Source organism: Camellia sinensis, chromosome 5, assembly GCF_055761805.1.
Source record: "Camellia sinensis isolate YWXY chromosome 5, ASM5576180v1, whole genome shotgun sequence".
In the NCBI taxonomy this organism is placed as follows: domain Eukaryota; kingdom Viridiplantae; phylum Streptophyta; class Magnoliopsida; order Ericales; family Theaceae; genus Camellia; species Camellia sinensis.
The window spans coordinates 34,104,544-34,121,448 of record NC_138965.1 but is presented as its reverse complement, the minus strand read 5'-3'; the positions used below and the strand labels follow the sequence as shown (position 1 = coordinate 34,121,448).

Below are 16,905 nucleotides of genomic sequence, written 5' to 3'. Positions count from 1 at the left end.
AATTTTCATATATATATATTTTATATTTTTAGTATTTAGTAAATTTTTTCAAGATTTTTTTTACAAATATTATATTTTTTAAGTGTATTTTTATTAAGTATATTTAAAATTTTTAAAAATTACTTAAAATATTAAAAAAAAAGATAATGGTAGGAATACCAAATTTTCTACTAAATAAATAATCAAATATCTCACATAGGTGCGGGATTCGCAAAATTTACGAACCTCATACTTATGTTTGCGGACCCTACACTCATGTGAGACGTTTGATTATTTATTTAGTAAAAAATTTAAAATTTGTAGCATTTTTCTTAAAAAGGATGAAAACAAAAAATACGAAAATTGAAACTAAAATATGCCAAATAATTTAATAAAAAGCATTAAACAAAAAAAAACAATTTTCACAATCCAAATCCACCACCCACCGCATGAAAGGTACGTTATTGGGCATTTGCTCACAGCTGTTCACAAACAAGTCCAGAGAGATACACAAAACTCTCTCAATAATACCCCCTCCAACACCACCTTCAAATCATTCCCAGTCCACACACACACACACACAGACTCAAAACTCAAGTCACAGTCCCCAAAACGAAGTTCAGATCAAAACCCATTTCTCAACATTCACAGATCTTCCTATTCAGATCTGGGTTCTGATTAGATTTGGCATAGGAGCATGTACGGTCGAGATCCATGGGGAGGTCCGCTGGAGATCAATGCTGCGGACTCCGCCACCGACGACGACCGCAGCAGGAACCTCCACGACTTCGACAGGGCGGCGCTGTCGCGGCCTCTGGACGAGACGCAGCAGAGTTGGCTTCTGGGTCCTGGAGAACAGAAGAAGAAGAAGTATGTTGATCTGGGTTTCATCATCGTGAGTCGAAAACTGTTTCTTTGGACTGTTGGGACTATCCTAGCCGCTGGTTTTCTTGCTGGGTTCATCATCCTGATCGTCAAAACTGTTCCCCGCCACCACCGTCCTCAACCGCCGCCGGACAATTACACCGTCGCTCTCAATAAAGCCCTCATGTTCTTTAATGCCCAGAGATGTGAGCCAAAATCTCATTATCTATGTTTTGATTATATTCATCTTGATTTCCATCAAATTGAAAGAAAACCCATTTCAAATCTTTTATCTTTTAACAATTTCATCGAACTTTGAGTGGAAATGGGGTTGTTGGAAATTGGATGAAAGATTTGACTCATACCTATTTTGATGAATTGTTTGGTGAAAACTTGATTATACTCATCTCTTGCTGTATCACCTTTTTTTTCAAATCAAAAATCCATATTTAACCATCTCAAATCTTTTATCTTTTAACAATTTCATCAAACTTTAAGGGAAAATGGGGTTGTGGGAAATTGGCTCAAAGATTTGATTCATACCTATTTTTATGAAAGGATTGGACCTCATTGTCACTATAGTTGAATTTGATTAAGGATTTGGTGAAGGATTGGAGATGCTTAAGTCATTGTTTCTTAGATCTGATGATTCTTTATTGATTGTTAGATCACATCTACACTAGTTAGCATTTCATTTTGGAATTTACATGTTGTTGAGGTCATGATCTGATTAACGATATTGTTATGCTGTCTTTCTCTCTACTTGTTGTAGATTGTTGTTATTTGACAGGTTTGACTTTAAAAAAAGAAGAAGAAGAAAAAAGAAATGGGTATAAGGTTTTCATCATCCGTAGTCCTCTGATCGATCCGTAAAACTCTCATGTTTTATAGATTTAAAAATAAATAAATAATTTAAAAATTGTCCATTGTTTGACTAATTCAAAGACAAAGGAATCCGATGGAAGCCCTTTTATTTTTCAACTAAATAGATTCTTAATTGTTGTTTTCTTATGCATCTCCAATCCTTACTCTCTCTTTTTTCATTAAATTTCAGTAAAAATTTGGTTAAAACTTGATCTAGTATAGAACACAGCAATCCTTTATCTCTTTTTTCACCAAATCTTTTTGAAAAATGTCAAGATCATCCTAAAAAAACTGTTTTAACCATTTTTAATGAAAGAAAATTATCTACAATCCTTACTCTTTTTAAAATTTCATCAAATTTAAGCAAAAATATGAAAGTTGGAAATTTGGCATAGGATTTGGTTCAACCTTGATTTGTTGAAACTTTCGCCTTCCTTGATTTGATAACAACTTTGATGAAATGATTAAAGCTCACTTTTAGCTCTTTATTCATCAAATTTAAATTTGATGAAAGAATTGGTGAAGGATTGGGAATGCTCTTATATATTGATCACTTGGGTTTTAATTTTTGTTAATATTGAATATTGCAGCTGGAAAACTTCCAAGGCATAATAATGTTTCTTGGAGAGGAAACTCTTGTCTGAATGACGGCAAGGGTGACGCGCAAGCCCTAATGAAAGATCTGGTGGGCGGCTATTATGATGCAGGCGATGCTATCAAGTTCAACTTCCCTCAATCTTTTGCCATGACCATGTTGAGTTGGAGTGTGATTGAATACAGCGCGAAATATGATGCTGCTGGAGAGCTTGCCCATGTTAAAGACGTCATCAAGTGGGGGACCGATTACTTTCTCAAAACTTTCAATTCCTCCGCTGATACTATAGACCAGATCGCTGCACAGGTAAATGCCTTGCATTTTTAGGACAATTCATTTGGCAGACTTTTGTGATAAATCATATTTCTTCTTCTAGTAACCTTTGATGTTTTTAACTCAGGTTGTATTTTTCTGTCATTGTTTTCAATTTTTTAAGTCTTTTTGTTAAGGAACAAATGTCCATGTAGTGTTCTTTTTTCCTAGTCCTTCGAGTGTGTTTTTTCGTCGTACTTTTTCAGATTTTCTTGGCAAAATGATTATGCTTCCAGTGTGTAGTTGCTTATAACTTTTAGGGTAAATTACACTGACCTCTCTTGAGATTTTAGAAAAAATACAACAAGCCCCACAAGTTTGGCATAATTGCATTGGGCTCCCTTAGGATTTTAATTTACATACCACTTAGTCCCATTTTCATCCAACAGAAATGTGTCAGTCATATGAATGGAAAATAATGGTGTCATCTGTTTTACACTGAAATGTATATTCCACCTTGTTTATTTTTATGTCGTCACACCATTTGCATTAGTTTCGGTTCGTTTAGCCTCACTAAAAGGTAGGTCGGTGTAATTATGCCAAAACTGTGGGGCTGCTTGTATTTTTGTCAAACCTCAAGGGAGGTCACTGTACTTGCCCTCATTTTTAAACTTTTGGGCTATGGTGATTTGAAATCTAGCACTGCAACCTGATTAACCTGCTTTCATATCGTCTCTGTCTGACAGGTTGGAGTTGGGGATACTTCAGGAGGGACAACTCCTAACGATCATTATTGTTGGATGCGTCCTGAAGACATTGATTATGCACGGCCTGTTGCTGCATGTCATAGTTGTTCAGACCTTGGTGCAGAGATGGCTGCTGCTCTAGCTGCTGCATCTATTGTTTTTAAAGACAACAAGGCCTACTCACAGAAACTTGTCCATGGTGCAAGAACCCTCTTTAAATTTGCTAGGGATCAGCGTGGTAGATACAGTGCCGGTAGTGCAGATGCTTCAATTTTCTATAATTCTACTGGTTACTATGATGAGTATGTCTGGGGTGCAGCTTGGCTATATTATGCTACTGGCAATTCATCCTATCTTCAACTTGCTACCACTCCTGGTATTGCACGGCATGCCGGTGCCTTCTGGGGAGGACCTGATTATGGTGTACTTAGCTGGGACAACAAGCTTGCCGGAGCTCAAGTAAGTGGAGTTTCTTGTTAAAAGTTGTGCTATATAACTATATCATCTCGAAGGCAAATTGATATGCCATAAACATGCGCACATCATCTGCAATAAACAAAAATTATTGGAAAACATGTTGTTTGACTCCTAGAAAAATGGCGATACATGTAATACAACAACCTTTTTACATGATCTCCTCCTCTCTTTTTGTGGGATTCAAATAATATGTTTTCCAATTATTTGTTCTTTGTTGCACATGGTATTTGTGTGTGTGTTTATGCTTATGGTATAGTCTTTTCCCTTGGGTATTCCAAATGTTCTGTGGTTCTTTGTATTCATTAGAGCTGAACAAGCCTTAAATATAGAGATGCTTAGTTCCTACCGATATGGCAAGAACCATAATCAAAAGATTTGCCAAGTTTCTAAACATTCTTGCTATGGCATTGCAATGGTTGGATACTTCTCATTGGTTCTTAAATGGTTGCTTGTTACCTGATGTACATTTATCATTTTTATGCTATCTTTTCCAACTTAATGTTTTTTAATCAGCCTCATTCTTGGAGTGTGATGTATGTCATATCATAGTAAGTGACATGCATCTCGAGTGTTGATCTGTTCCTTAGAAGTTAGGATTGGACAGGGAATAGCTATGATTGTATGGGAGCTGCTAAAGCATACGTGTTTGATGTGATGTTAAACATGCACTTCTAATTTTTAACTAGAGCAACTAAATGCGCAATTGAAGTTTTGTTTACTTTAGATTCATTGACCACAATATATAATTTTGTTTCAAAGGCTTTGATAATAAAACATTTTGGAGGCATGACCTTTGATTGGATTGGACATTAGCAGCATTAGTTTGTAAAATGTCCATGACATTGTTTTGGCCCTTTTGAATATTCTCTGATTTTAATTGGTGCACAGCTTGCTTTTAGAAAATATATACTCTCTCTCCTACCCCTTTCATAAGATGGTTGTGGAAATTCTTCTATATTTTCTTTTTTTTTATAGAATTGTGATAGAATGAGTCCATCTTATTCATGATTTCTCCTGCTTCACCTTTATTTCCGTTTTGCTTTCTCTCTTTTCTTGTTTGTTGGATTTCTCATCGTAATTTCATATTCATACAACAATAAACAAATTTGAGTAGCTTTTGTTAAATTAGAGTTTTATCACCAAGAAACATAATTTATATATTTTTATAACTTGGCTGGATCTTTAGCAAAAGTTTTTTCTATATAAATGGATTAGCTCTCATTGATACCCAAACTTATTTTTGTTGACTGAAGAACATTGGTGTTATTTATTTCAGAAACCTAATTTGTCATAGATTTTGGAGATACCATGCACTTTCCATTGCTGATGTAGTAATCTCTTGGTATTTATATGTTTAGGTGCTCTTGAGCCGTTTGAGGTTGTTCTTGAGCCCAGGGTATCCATACGAGGAAATTTTAAGCACATTCCATAATCAAACCAGCATAATCATGTGCTCGTATCTTCCATATTTTACAAGCTTTAATAGAACAAACGGTATGCTCATATCTTCCATTACTTCATTTCATGAGTTTGTGTGTTTCATGTAAATATGGGATCTTATTGAAAATGCTGTGGCCTGTTGCAGGAGGCTTGATCCAATTAAACCATGGAAGGCCTCAGCCTCTTCAATATGTGGTCAATGCAGCCTTCTTGGCTACTCTTTACAGTGATTATCTTGCGGCTGCTGATACACCTGGGTGGTACTGTGGGCCCCATTTCTACTCAACAGATGTCCTGCGTAAATTTGCGGAAACACAGGTTTGTGATATACTGAAGGTCAATATGGTTTTCTCTTTTCCATGTGCATATATATATTTATGCATATCGTTTACCCCAAAAGAAGTCTAGCTAGCACTCACAATTGGAACCACTGATGACCAAAGTCTTAAAAGGCTTTGGCAAGGCTAAGGCGAAATGTATCGAGACTTTGATTTTTAGGCGACACTTTGTGCATCATAGTCTGAGGCGTGTGCCTCAGGAGCGCCTTTTATGCGTTTTGTGCATAAGCAGATGGAGAGCTTGTTTTGAGCTGTTGTTAAATTTAGTCTAATATATATTTTAAGTAAATGACCAACAAAAAACAAATGAAACCAGAAACTAAGGCTCAAGTGGGAAGTTTTATAACTGACGCCAAGTAAGGTTGATTTTTTTTTATCTTCAATGAGGGCAAGTTTCGTACTCTCTAGTGCAATGTCCGACACCTTGAGGAGGAAACTATTTACACATTTATATATAATTTTTCATATTTCTTTTGCTATTTACTAAATAAAAAATTCGAAATTCGAAATGCTTTGCGTTATGCATTCACCTACCTTTAAAAACTTTGGCGATGGCTAGTTACAATAATTTTTCTTTTTTTCTTCCACATTTTTGCAGATAGACTACATTCTGGGCAAAAACCCTAGAGGAATAAGTTATGTTGTGGGTTTTGGCAAACATTATCCTAAACATGTCCACCATAGAGGTGCATCAATCCCAAAGAACAAGGTCAAGTATAATTGTAAAGGAGGATGGAAATGGAGGGACAGTACAAAGCCGAATCCAAACACAATTGTTGGAGCCATGGTTGCTGGCCCTGACAAGCACGATGGTTTCCACGACGTGCGTACTAACTACAATTACACAGAGCCAACAATTGCAGGCAATGCTGGTTTGGTTGCTGCCCTGGTGGCTCTTTCGGGCGACAAGACTGTTGGGATTGACAAGAACACCATATTCTCAGCAGTTCCACCAATGTTTCCAACCCCACCACCGCCTCCAGCACCATGGAAACCATGAGATGCCAACGACTCAGTCTTTATCTTTTTTTCTTTGTGTCGTGCGACTCGTGCTTTAGATGATTTTGCTGCCAAGAGTTTTTGGATTTTCAACGCTGAAAGTGAAAGTAATACAAAGAATGAGGAATATGATGGGCATAAAAGCATTGAAGATGGCTGGGCTGGGGACTGTGAACTCGGGCTACCATGAGAAAGTGGGTAATTGAAAGTCTCAGATTGTTTTTTTCATTTGTAATTTGTGATATATACATAGCATGTATGTACTAAATCGGTCATGTATTCTTTCAGAAACTAGAATTTGAACAGTTGGTACATTTAAGTTCGTTTACAATAAATTCTAACTAGTCTTTTTCCATGCATGTAGTGTCTTCTTTACTTATATGCTTGACTTTTTGTTCACATTTTTTGGTTTGTTAAGTTAAATCTTATGGAAATGGCAATAAATCATGATTTGGGCAAACTTGTTCATTAATGAGGGGAAAAAATCCTAAGCTAGTGTTTGGTTTATTAGAATGAAAATGGAATGGAATAGTTTAGAATGTTCATTTTCATATTTGACTCATCAGAAAAACAATGAAAAATATAATTTAAATAAAAAAAATGGTGCTATTTTAAACTCATTGCTTGCATCGTCCACAAATTACACTTGCACTATGCACAAAAGATTTGCACTGGGTCATAATTTTCACTTGGACCGAACAAAGTTTGCAACGATGTTATTTTGAGTCCTTAAGTTTTCGATAGTGGATTAAAAATAACAATTTTCAATCTAGAAAGTAATTTTAGATAATTTTATGATTTATACTAATTTCAAGAATACATCTCATTTTAATTATGTATTTTTTCTCAAAACAATGTAATTATTGTTTTTTTTGAATTATTATTTTAATTTTTTTATTAAATATATTTAATATTAATCTCATTTTAGGGTTCAATACATTGGCCCGTTTGATATCAATTCTAAGTTAATTTTTACGATTAAATTTTTTTAGATTATCACTTTAAAAAATTTAAAATAAATTGTAATTATGTTTGGTGCATCGTTGGTGGCCGGCGGCGGTTGGTAATGGCGAGGTGGACAAATAAGTGATACATATATAGATACGTGACATTTAGATAGATAATTGGACAGATATGTGATATTTGGACAAATATGTGTCATTTTGAACAAATAGACAGATAGGTAAACTTTTGGATAGATAGGTGTCATTTTGGAGAGATAAAATGTTCTTTGAGTCAAAAAATATTTAAGCATGTGTCTATTGCCCTACAATTTTAGAAATCAATTTGTTTTATTTTTTTAGATGTACATAATTTAGATTCATCTAAGAAAATAAAATATTTGTGACAAAATTTGAAGAAAGATTATTAAAGAAAAATAAATGAAACTGCATTTATTTTTATTTTTACGTCTTTAGTGATTTTGTTATTTATATTTTAGTCAATTTATTTTCACTTTTTAAATATACCTAATTTAGATGCACTTAAAAAATAAAATATTATTAAAAAATTCACTAAAGATAAAAAATAAAATAAAAATGTATTTTCTTTTTTATTTTCTTGTTTATCTTTAGTATTTTTTTTTTTTTTTTAAAAAAAGACTTCACTAATAGTCTATATTTTAGACATCTTAAATGTAAATAAAATTTTATTAAAATATGAAGAAGTTACTAAAAACATACCAAAAAAATTCAAAATCCAAAACCAAACACGATAAATAACTTTGGGGAAAGAGCAAAACTATGGTCCCAGACTTATTCATCTAGAGTTTTTTTGGTGAATAATTGTGCAGTGAAAATTAAATTTGTGTATTATGGGGTTCATGCGTATAACAAATCTGAACCACAAGATAAATGTTCGAGGTAATTTCTAGGTTGATAAGAGTGGGTTCATAGTATTACTCTTGGAAAAATATAAAAAAGTAAAAAGTAGAAAAAGTAATTACAAATTCATGAAAGCACAACACTTATTTGCACATACTACATAATTTTTTTTTTTTTTGAGAACATGGGAAACATTATATTAATAAACAACAAACATTAGATAAATAAAATCCCAAAGGGTCATCTCAACCAAATAACAAAACAACAAAACGAACCAAAAAAAAAAAAAAAATTTGTCAAAAAATAGCTACGAGTTAGGAAAATTTACTGATCTTCTCAAAGATGTGGTCTAGAAAATAAGATATGCTTCAAAACTTGCCGTCTCTGTTGACGTCGTCCCTGTCATTACTGCGTAACTCCGCTGCCACCGAATATCGCCGAAAGCTAGAGTTGAGAAAAAAGTACACCCACAATGGTATGAGAGAAGACTTGAGAGAGGAAGTGTCACGACCCAAACCCGCCCCTATAGGTTTAGCGTCATAACCGGCCAACAATCCTTGGATTACCGAAGGCCTCTAAACAGATTAACAAGATTAAGGGGCTAGCGGAAGCTAATACATAAATATAGTTGTCCAATGAACTGTGCTGACTTATATGAAACGGAATATTTAAAAACTTTATATACATAATCAAAAGTCATTCATGCATTATACCCACACACATTAAAGTATCAAAAGTACAGGTACAACTAACAAAATTAAAACAAGTCATACAAATGCATAAAACCAACAGAACTTGAACACAGGACACTTCGGGAAGCTCCACGTGAGGTACAATGGTTGGCTGACAACAGAACACAGATCCAAACAAAAGCCTTCATGCTCGGGCTCCAGAATGCTCACATATACATATATATACACAGTGAGCTAAAGCCCAATGAATAACATTAAGGTAAAGGGGTTAGTGAACGAAATCCGAATATATCATAAGCAGAAAACAAATCATAGCATAATCATTTTCATATCAGAACATAATAATGGTACATCTCATAGAACACATCACAGAACGTCTTCCGACTAGAGTAATCGATTCCGGATACTGATTAGACACATATTACCACAATAAAGTGACTAACGAGATCTCGTAATTACTTGTATGTCATGGACCCGTATTTTCATGTCGTCCCTCATAACTTGGGACTATCTACGGATGCCATAATAGATTTCAAACTTGGGATATTTGTTCACGTAAACAGATATCATTTCAGAAATCATAGCTTATCACATTTCATTTGGAACATAATTCATATCAACATATCTTTACAGAAATATTACTCACAGTGGTTCCAGTAAGTGGTCAAGCAATCCTCGAGTCTTGACCTATAATCACAAAATACATAATACAAGCATGTCTTATCATTACACATTCAAGTGGCCATTAAGACTAGCTTCCATTACATTGGTTCTTATTTTATCTTATCACATTGCCTTAAACACACTCTTATAAACTCTTAACTTAGTACATTCTTTACTTAGTGTGTTTCTAATCCATAACCTCATTACTATGGCTTAATTAAGGCTTAGGAATGCCTAAGATGCCAAGAGGATGCCAAAATGTGCCTTGGAACACTTAGGAAAAATTTCTAAAAATAAGGTCCACGCTCGAGCGTAGCTTTCCTCGCTCGAGCGGACATGCAAAATGTGAAGGGTCGCTCGAGCGCATATTCCTTCGAACGATCTGTAAAAGACATGAAACTTCTGGGAGCTTGCAATTCACACTCGAGCGGACTTTTGGTCGCTCAAGCAAAGTGCACGCACTCAGAGTGGTCGCTCGAGCGTGAACTCCCACGCTCGAGCGTAGATGCAAATTCTGGAATTTCTATATTGCACTTTAAAGCTCAAAACTCGAATTCCAACCTTCAAAACACATCTTTTAGGCCCCAAAACTTGAGACAACATAGTAAACTTATAAAACATGAATAATTTAGGATCATTTCATAAAATCATGGCCCAAGAGTTTGTTAAAAACTCATAATTTCAACTTAAACATGATGAATGTTCATGAACACAACATGCATGAATTTTCTTGTATCAAACTTCTCAAAACATGATCAAACACCACAAAACAACTTGAAACTTGATGATTTTCCCAAATGAAGTTGAATTTCAAACATGCAAGAGAGAATTCTTGGAGTTCATGCTCAATTTGTGAGAAAATGTACATGCATGCATGATTTACTACTCAATTTAATATTTAAACCCATTCTTGACTTTAAACTCTAAATTACCATGAACCATGCAAGAACCAACTTGAATTCATAAACTAAAGGATAAATATCCTACATTGGGTCCTCAATTTCAAGTCTAGAAGCTCAATTATGCAATCCTCTCTTCAATTCTTCCAAGTTCAAGCAAGAATTCCTAGTTGAAACCAATTTTCTCCTAACTCTCTCTCTCTCTCTCTCTCTCTCTCTCTCTTTCTCTCTCTAGTCGGTTTTGTCTCTAGGAAGATGAATGAAGAGTGATGCCAAGCATAGATAAATCAAGACTAATAGATGGCCTAGCATTGTCCACTAATGGCAATTTGGTAAATAACTCAAATTGATGTAATATAACTTTTTAATCTAATTTAATCATACCAAATCAAATTTCAATTGAACATACCATAAAATCACATAAATTCTAATTAGCATAAAACATTAATCGATTTTAGATTCGGCCGCCGATAAGGCTCTTGATTTACATATTAAAGTGGAATTCCAAACAGATATTTCTCTAAGTAACAGATAGAAAGCCAAAATCATGGAAAACACAAAATAAACACATAAGTTATTTTAATTCTCTTATTAGCATCGTTAAATACGGATTAGTAGCCAATTATGAATCGGAGTTATTACAGGAAGGAACCATTGCAGGTGTCGAAAATCCAAAAATATATGTCGAAATCAGGAGAAAACTTTCAAAATCTCTATTTCAAACATAAAAAGTCCATATTTATAGATCTACACTCAAAAACTATATATCTATATTCTACAAGTGTAGATCTACACTTTAAAAATATAAAATGGGTCGCCAGAACATCGACGGAATACTACCAAAAATCACCTAGACAGAGAGGCTCTACTCTTTTTACTTTCACGAGTTTGCAACTATTTTCCCAACTTTCCATTTTTGTGATATTTCCTCAATAACTTTCCTCTCTCATTCATTAATTTTAATTAAAAAATTAGAAGAAACACACACAAAAAAAAATAAAAAGAAAAGGGGTTTGACCCTTGTAACAAAATGACATTTAAGTGTTTAATTTTGTAAATTTAAACTCTATTATTTTGATTTGTTTTTCAATTTAAACCACTCACCTATTTGCGTTAAGTAAAACTAATGAAAAAAATATATATTTTAGGTATATAAAAAATGTCTAAAATATCATTTTTCATTAAGTTAAGTGACTAAAATATATTCTTCTTATTTCTTCTTCTTTTTTTTTTTTGTATTTAGTTTATTTAATGAAAATAAATTGATGATTTAGATTGAATATAAATCAAAAGATTAGAGTCTAAATTGATAAAATTAAAAATATAGGGTTTATTATGTTAAAATAATCAAATTCTAGGTTTTTTTTTTTTTCTTCAATCAAGTGGGCTATTTTTTAAAATATTTATTGTAAGGTTTTTAAATACAAGGTTTGAACAAAATACAATAACACACTATAAGTTTGACGTAATTACATTGGTCTTCATTACAATAAACACTACAAGTTTTTTTTTGGTTTCCATTAAGGTTTTAATTCATATAACACTTGGTTTATTTTGATAAAACATTTGTTAGTCGTATGAATAAAAAAAATAATATTTTCATTTCTTTTATACTAAAAAATATATTTTATCTTATTTATCTCTGTGTTTTCGTATCATTTATATTAGTTGCAGTTTTTTTTTAATCTTATTAAAAGAGAGGTCAGTATATTTATGCCAAAAATATGAGATTTACTATATTTCCTACAAACCCCAAGGGAGGACACTGTAATTTACCCTCTCTTTTTATTTATAATTTTTTAGTTAATTTATTTTTAGAGTAAAATACAAATACACCCCTTAAAGTTTAGTTAAACTACAGATTGCACCTGTAATTTTAAAAATTACAAATATTCCATTGTAAGAATTTTCTATTTAACATAATTAATAAAAAAAATTATAATTACTTCCTTATACAACTATAAAGTTACTTGAATTGTTAACTAAAATACATTTGTGACATCATTAAAAGTTATTAATTGACTTATTTTTTTATTAATAAAAAAATATTTATTATGCGATTATAAATTTAAAGGGTAAGCTACATTAACACACTTTTAAATTTAGAGTGCTGCTATTAGCACTTATCAAAATTCTTTGGATCTCTCATTTTTTTGGACCCCAACCCTAAACCCTAAATTTTAATAATATTTTCTTGAACACCCCACTTATTACCAAATCTACCCATATTCATAATATTTTCACAATGAAATGCACACCCACCTAATTTTTCATCCCTCTCCTTCCCCGACTCACTCAATTTTTGGAGTTTGGAGCTTTGGTCCAGTGTAGAATTCTTGGACCGTAACCCTTTATCACTCTCGTCACCGTCTCGGCCGTCAACGGAGTATTCCGACGACTCTCATCTTCTCTGAACGCTCTTCATATCGCCGAATCAGTAACCTCTCTCATCCTCTCATCATCATCTTCTTTGTTGCTTTTTGTATCTTCGTCATCGCTGAGATCGATCGAAGATACTTCAATGTCTACAGGATTTGCATAACCGTTTGCGAGATGAGGAAAAATAGAATCATCGTCTGAATCGCCACCAGAATCATCATCTGAATCACTATCAGAATTCTGAATGTAGCCCAAAACAATTTGTTCACCACTGTGTAGCCGAAAAAATATATTTTGTCAGAACTGTTTTGTTGAACAACAATGATCCTGTCAGCACTGTATGTCCGAACAAAATTTGTTCATCACTGTGTAACGTGAATCCATTCCAATTCACAACTTAAAATAACATAAATTAAATCCATTCAAAATACATAACTTAAATCCATTCCAATTCTCTCTTTTCCATTCTAAGTTAGTCTAACAAAGAAAATTACATAACTGACTATCTGTATTAATGTTCAGAACCTATGTATTGAACGAAAGGATTATGTTCAGTACTGTATTACCGAACATAATTCTAACAGTCAGCAAACCAGTACCGAACAGCTCGAACGAAACAAGAACGACTAAAAACGACCGAGAATGTTAATATAAGACAGATAAACTTATCAATGGAACGCCGGTCTCACTAGAATTGTTGTCCTCATCCTTCATTGCTCTACATAGTGAAATAAGTGATGAAATATACGTTATACTTGAAGCAAAACTTTCAAGTTCAATAGCGTTGATGATGGTGATGAAGATGATACATTCAGATTTAAAATGATTATGAAAAATAATAGATTTAGGATTTATGTTAGTTAGTTATGAAAAGTAATAGGTTTAGGGTTTACAAACATAGAATACGTATAGTTGGAGTTGGAGTTGGAGTTGAAGGTGGGAGTGGGGGTGGGGGTGGAGGTGGGGGTGGGTGTGGGTGTGGGTGTGGGTGTCCAATATTATAGAGTATTAGTTCTTATTGATAGGTGGATGTTCCATTTAATAATGTCTTTTAATGTAATTTTACTTTAGGGTATAATTGTAATAAAAAAATTTATAAAATGGGAAGTCCAAAGAATTTTGACAGGTACTAATAGTAACACTCTAAATTTATTTGAAATCAAACAGTCACTTCCTTAATTTTTTGAAGTATTGCTTACCTCCTCCTTTGTAAAAAAACAAAAAACCTTTCAATTTTTTCCCCCTACAACTCCTTCCAGTGTCTCTCAGTAGCTCTTTTCAACCTCTCTCTCACGCACACCACAAGCCACCATAGCCAACCACCTTCATTGTTGCTTGCGATTGACGACCATCACTCATTGATCATTATAGTGCCTCCATTGCTACCCTCACTTTTCTCCTTCTTTTTGCATCTGCAATTGAAGCCCAAGCATCTGCAATGGGTAGAGTCAATGATGGATCTTTGGGGGGGGCTGCACCCCAAAAATTTGAAAAGTATCATATATTATACTAGAAATTTTAAAATAATTTAGAATTATAGGAGTTCGCATTCCCAATTTTTTTTTAGATAATGTCAAAATTATATAGAGCAGTCCCCCAAATTTTTTAAACTATAGAGTAGCCCCACAAAGTCATAATCTTGAATCCGTCCCTAGATAGAGTTTGACGACAACCTTTCATAAATGGTGCCACAGTGGCAAAGTCAGAAATTCAATGTAAAGGGACACACATTAATCACAACATTGAATTGTTTCCCCCATAACAAGTAACAACGAGATATTATTAAATTTACACAACTATATTTTTATTTTTATTACAATTATTCTGAGATTTATATTAATGTGACTTATAAATCCACTGAATAACTAAATTTTATGAACCAAATAATCAATAAGTTCAATTCTATCAACTCAAAAAAAAATGTCCCACAATGAGAAAAAATAAGCAACTAAACAAATCTCATAATAAGAAATGAATTATCAATTGATTTAATTCTTGCCTTGACCTACCAATTAAAAGTGTACAAAAATGATCAAAATAATAAAATAGAGAATTTTTAAAATTTTTAAAAAGCTGAAAGTTTTACATAAGTTAAAGAGGGTTACTATTACAATTTTATAAAGGATACATAATACATAATCTTTATCTATATGGATAACAGTTTAAATATTGAAAATTTAGGGACACGTGACCCCCACAGGCCTTAGATGGCTCCGCCCTGGCCACAGCCCTGCCCCACTGTTATGGATGATGTTTTAGGTGGCAATAGATGATACCTCACCATAGCCAACACCATAAACACCAATTCTCTCACTGCTACACAATTGCCCACAAATGTAGATGCATATATGTATACTCTTTACGATCATTATCTGGATGTAAATATTGATATATATATGTAGAATGTTTATTTAATTTGTACCAATGGCTACTCGTTTTACTCATTTAATTAACATTAATAAATTAGATTGCAACACATCAGTATATATATGAGAGGGTAATTTATGTGAAAATTGGGCTGAGCTGGGTAATGGGCCGTTATGAGCCGCAGTACAAAGGACCGAGTAAAATGGCCATGTAAGTTACTCCGGTCGAGTGAATATTTTGAAGTTAGTCCGGTCCTAAGGCCGTAAAGCTAGTCCGGTCCGACAGAAGATTGAAGTTAGATCGGTCTAACGGTGCATTGGAGTTAGGCCGGTCTTGGAGTTACACCAGTCATGACATGATAGTTCGGTCTAACCACGCCATGGGTTGTGCATGAGAAGCCGACGTAAGAGCAGTAAAGGAAGAGCTAGTTCGGCTTAGTCTGCCGCTATGCACAGTCATGTTTACTTTGGTCATATTGGAGTTCGGCCATGATAAAACCATCTCACTTGGTTTAAGTAGTGAGGGGGGTGTTGAAGGATAAGCATTATCTTTCAGGAGTATGAATCCTAGGAGGACTCTGCATGGAGGAGTAGAAGTCCTACTAGGATTGTGCCACACGAAACCCATAAAAGCTCACAAACATCACCTTTGGAGAGGTAACACACAACTTTGCTTTCTGAACACAAAACTTTGCTTTCTGAACACACAACTTTGCTATCTGAATACACAGAGCTTTTGTCTATTTGTCAAGCTTACTGACTTAGGCATCAGAGAGGTTTCCGGCACACACCCGCCGGCTAGCTCACGTTTGTGTTTTTAGGTGATAAAGCAACGACGTACAAAGGAGCGCAGACTTGATCAACAGGATTATACGAGAAGGTTTATTTCTTTCCCGTACAATATATGTATTATTATTACTACTAGCTAAAAAACATAAAAGGCATCACTATAAAACATGCAGCAACTCTCTAGTGATAGGAAATAATAAAATGAAAAGCAATTGAGAGCTATTCTTGGAAGACTTTGCTTTGATACGATGCAAGTGGCAGTGATGGTGTTGAGGTCATTATGGGTGCTTTATGGTGGGTGTGACTGATGGTGTTACCATAAGGTTGAGGATTGATTGAGGTTATGGGGAGTTCAAGCTTATGGATATTGATAATTTTCATTTGGTTTTTCATAGATGATCTCGGCTCACTTTCTTTGAGGGTAAGGCCTAATTTGAGCCGACTTGTATACGGCTCATTTTATTTTCAGCACTCACAGTCAATATGGTGTTGTTCTAATCCAAAATTTAATGAAAGAATTGAAGAGAGAGAGTTGATTATAAGGATAATTTGATTTTCATTTATGCTGGTCATTACATTTTGTTGGGTTAACTAATAGTCAACTAACAGATGGGCTTAATTGTTACATACTTTTATAAAATAAGGGAGGATAATGATATTTCAAGGAATAGAAAGGGTATATCCACTATTTGCTTCTCTCTAGTTTGAGAGCTTCTCTCTTTAAACTTTTCGTCCCCTAG

At 33.9% G+C, this 16,905-nt stretch overlaps 1 protein-coding gene across 1 annotated transcript; it reads left to right on the top strand.

Moving 5' to 3' along the window:
* The first annotated feature begins 396 nt into the window (after positions 1-396).
* Positions 397-6,909, top strand: LOC114287482 (endoglucanase 25). The gene is made up of 6 exons (XM_028230859.2): positions 397-1,049; positions 2,298-2,608; positions 3,301-3,759; positions 5,136-5,271; positions 5,363-5,535; positions 6,154-6,909. The coding sequence occupies exons 1-6, from the start codon at positions 677-679 to the stop codon at positions 6,553-6,555; spliced, it is 1,854 nt and encodes a 617-aa protein (XP_028086660.2). The 5' UTR covers positions 397-676; the 3' UTR covers positions 6,556-6,909.
* Positions 6,910-16,905: the final 9,996 nt, after the last annotated feature.

Coding starts and splice junctions, on each gene's coding strand:
- LOC114287482 (XM_028230859.2), top strand. CDS start 677: ATGTACGGTCGAGATCCATGGGGAGGTCCGCTGGAGATCAATGCTGCG. Junction 2,609..3,300: donor TAGACCAGATCGCTGCACAG/GTAAATGCCTTG, acceptor TCTGTCTGACAG/GTTGGAGTTGGGGATACTTC. Junction 5,536..6,153: donor GTAAATTTGCGGAAACACAG/GTTTGTGATATA, acceptor ACATTTTTGCAG/ATAGACTACATTCTGGGCAA.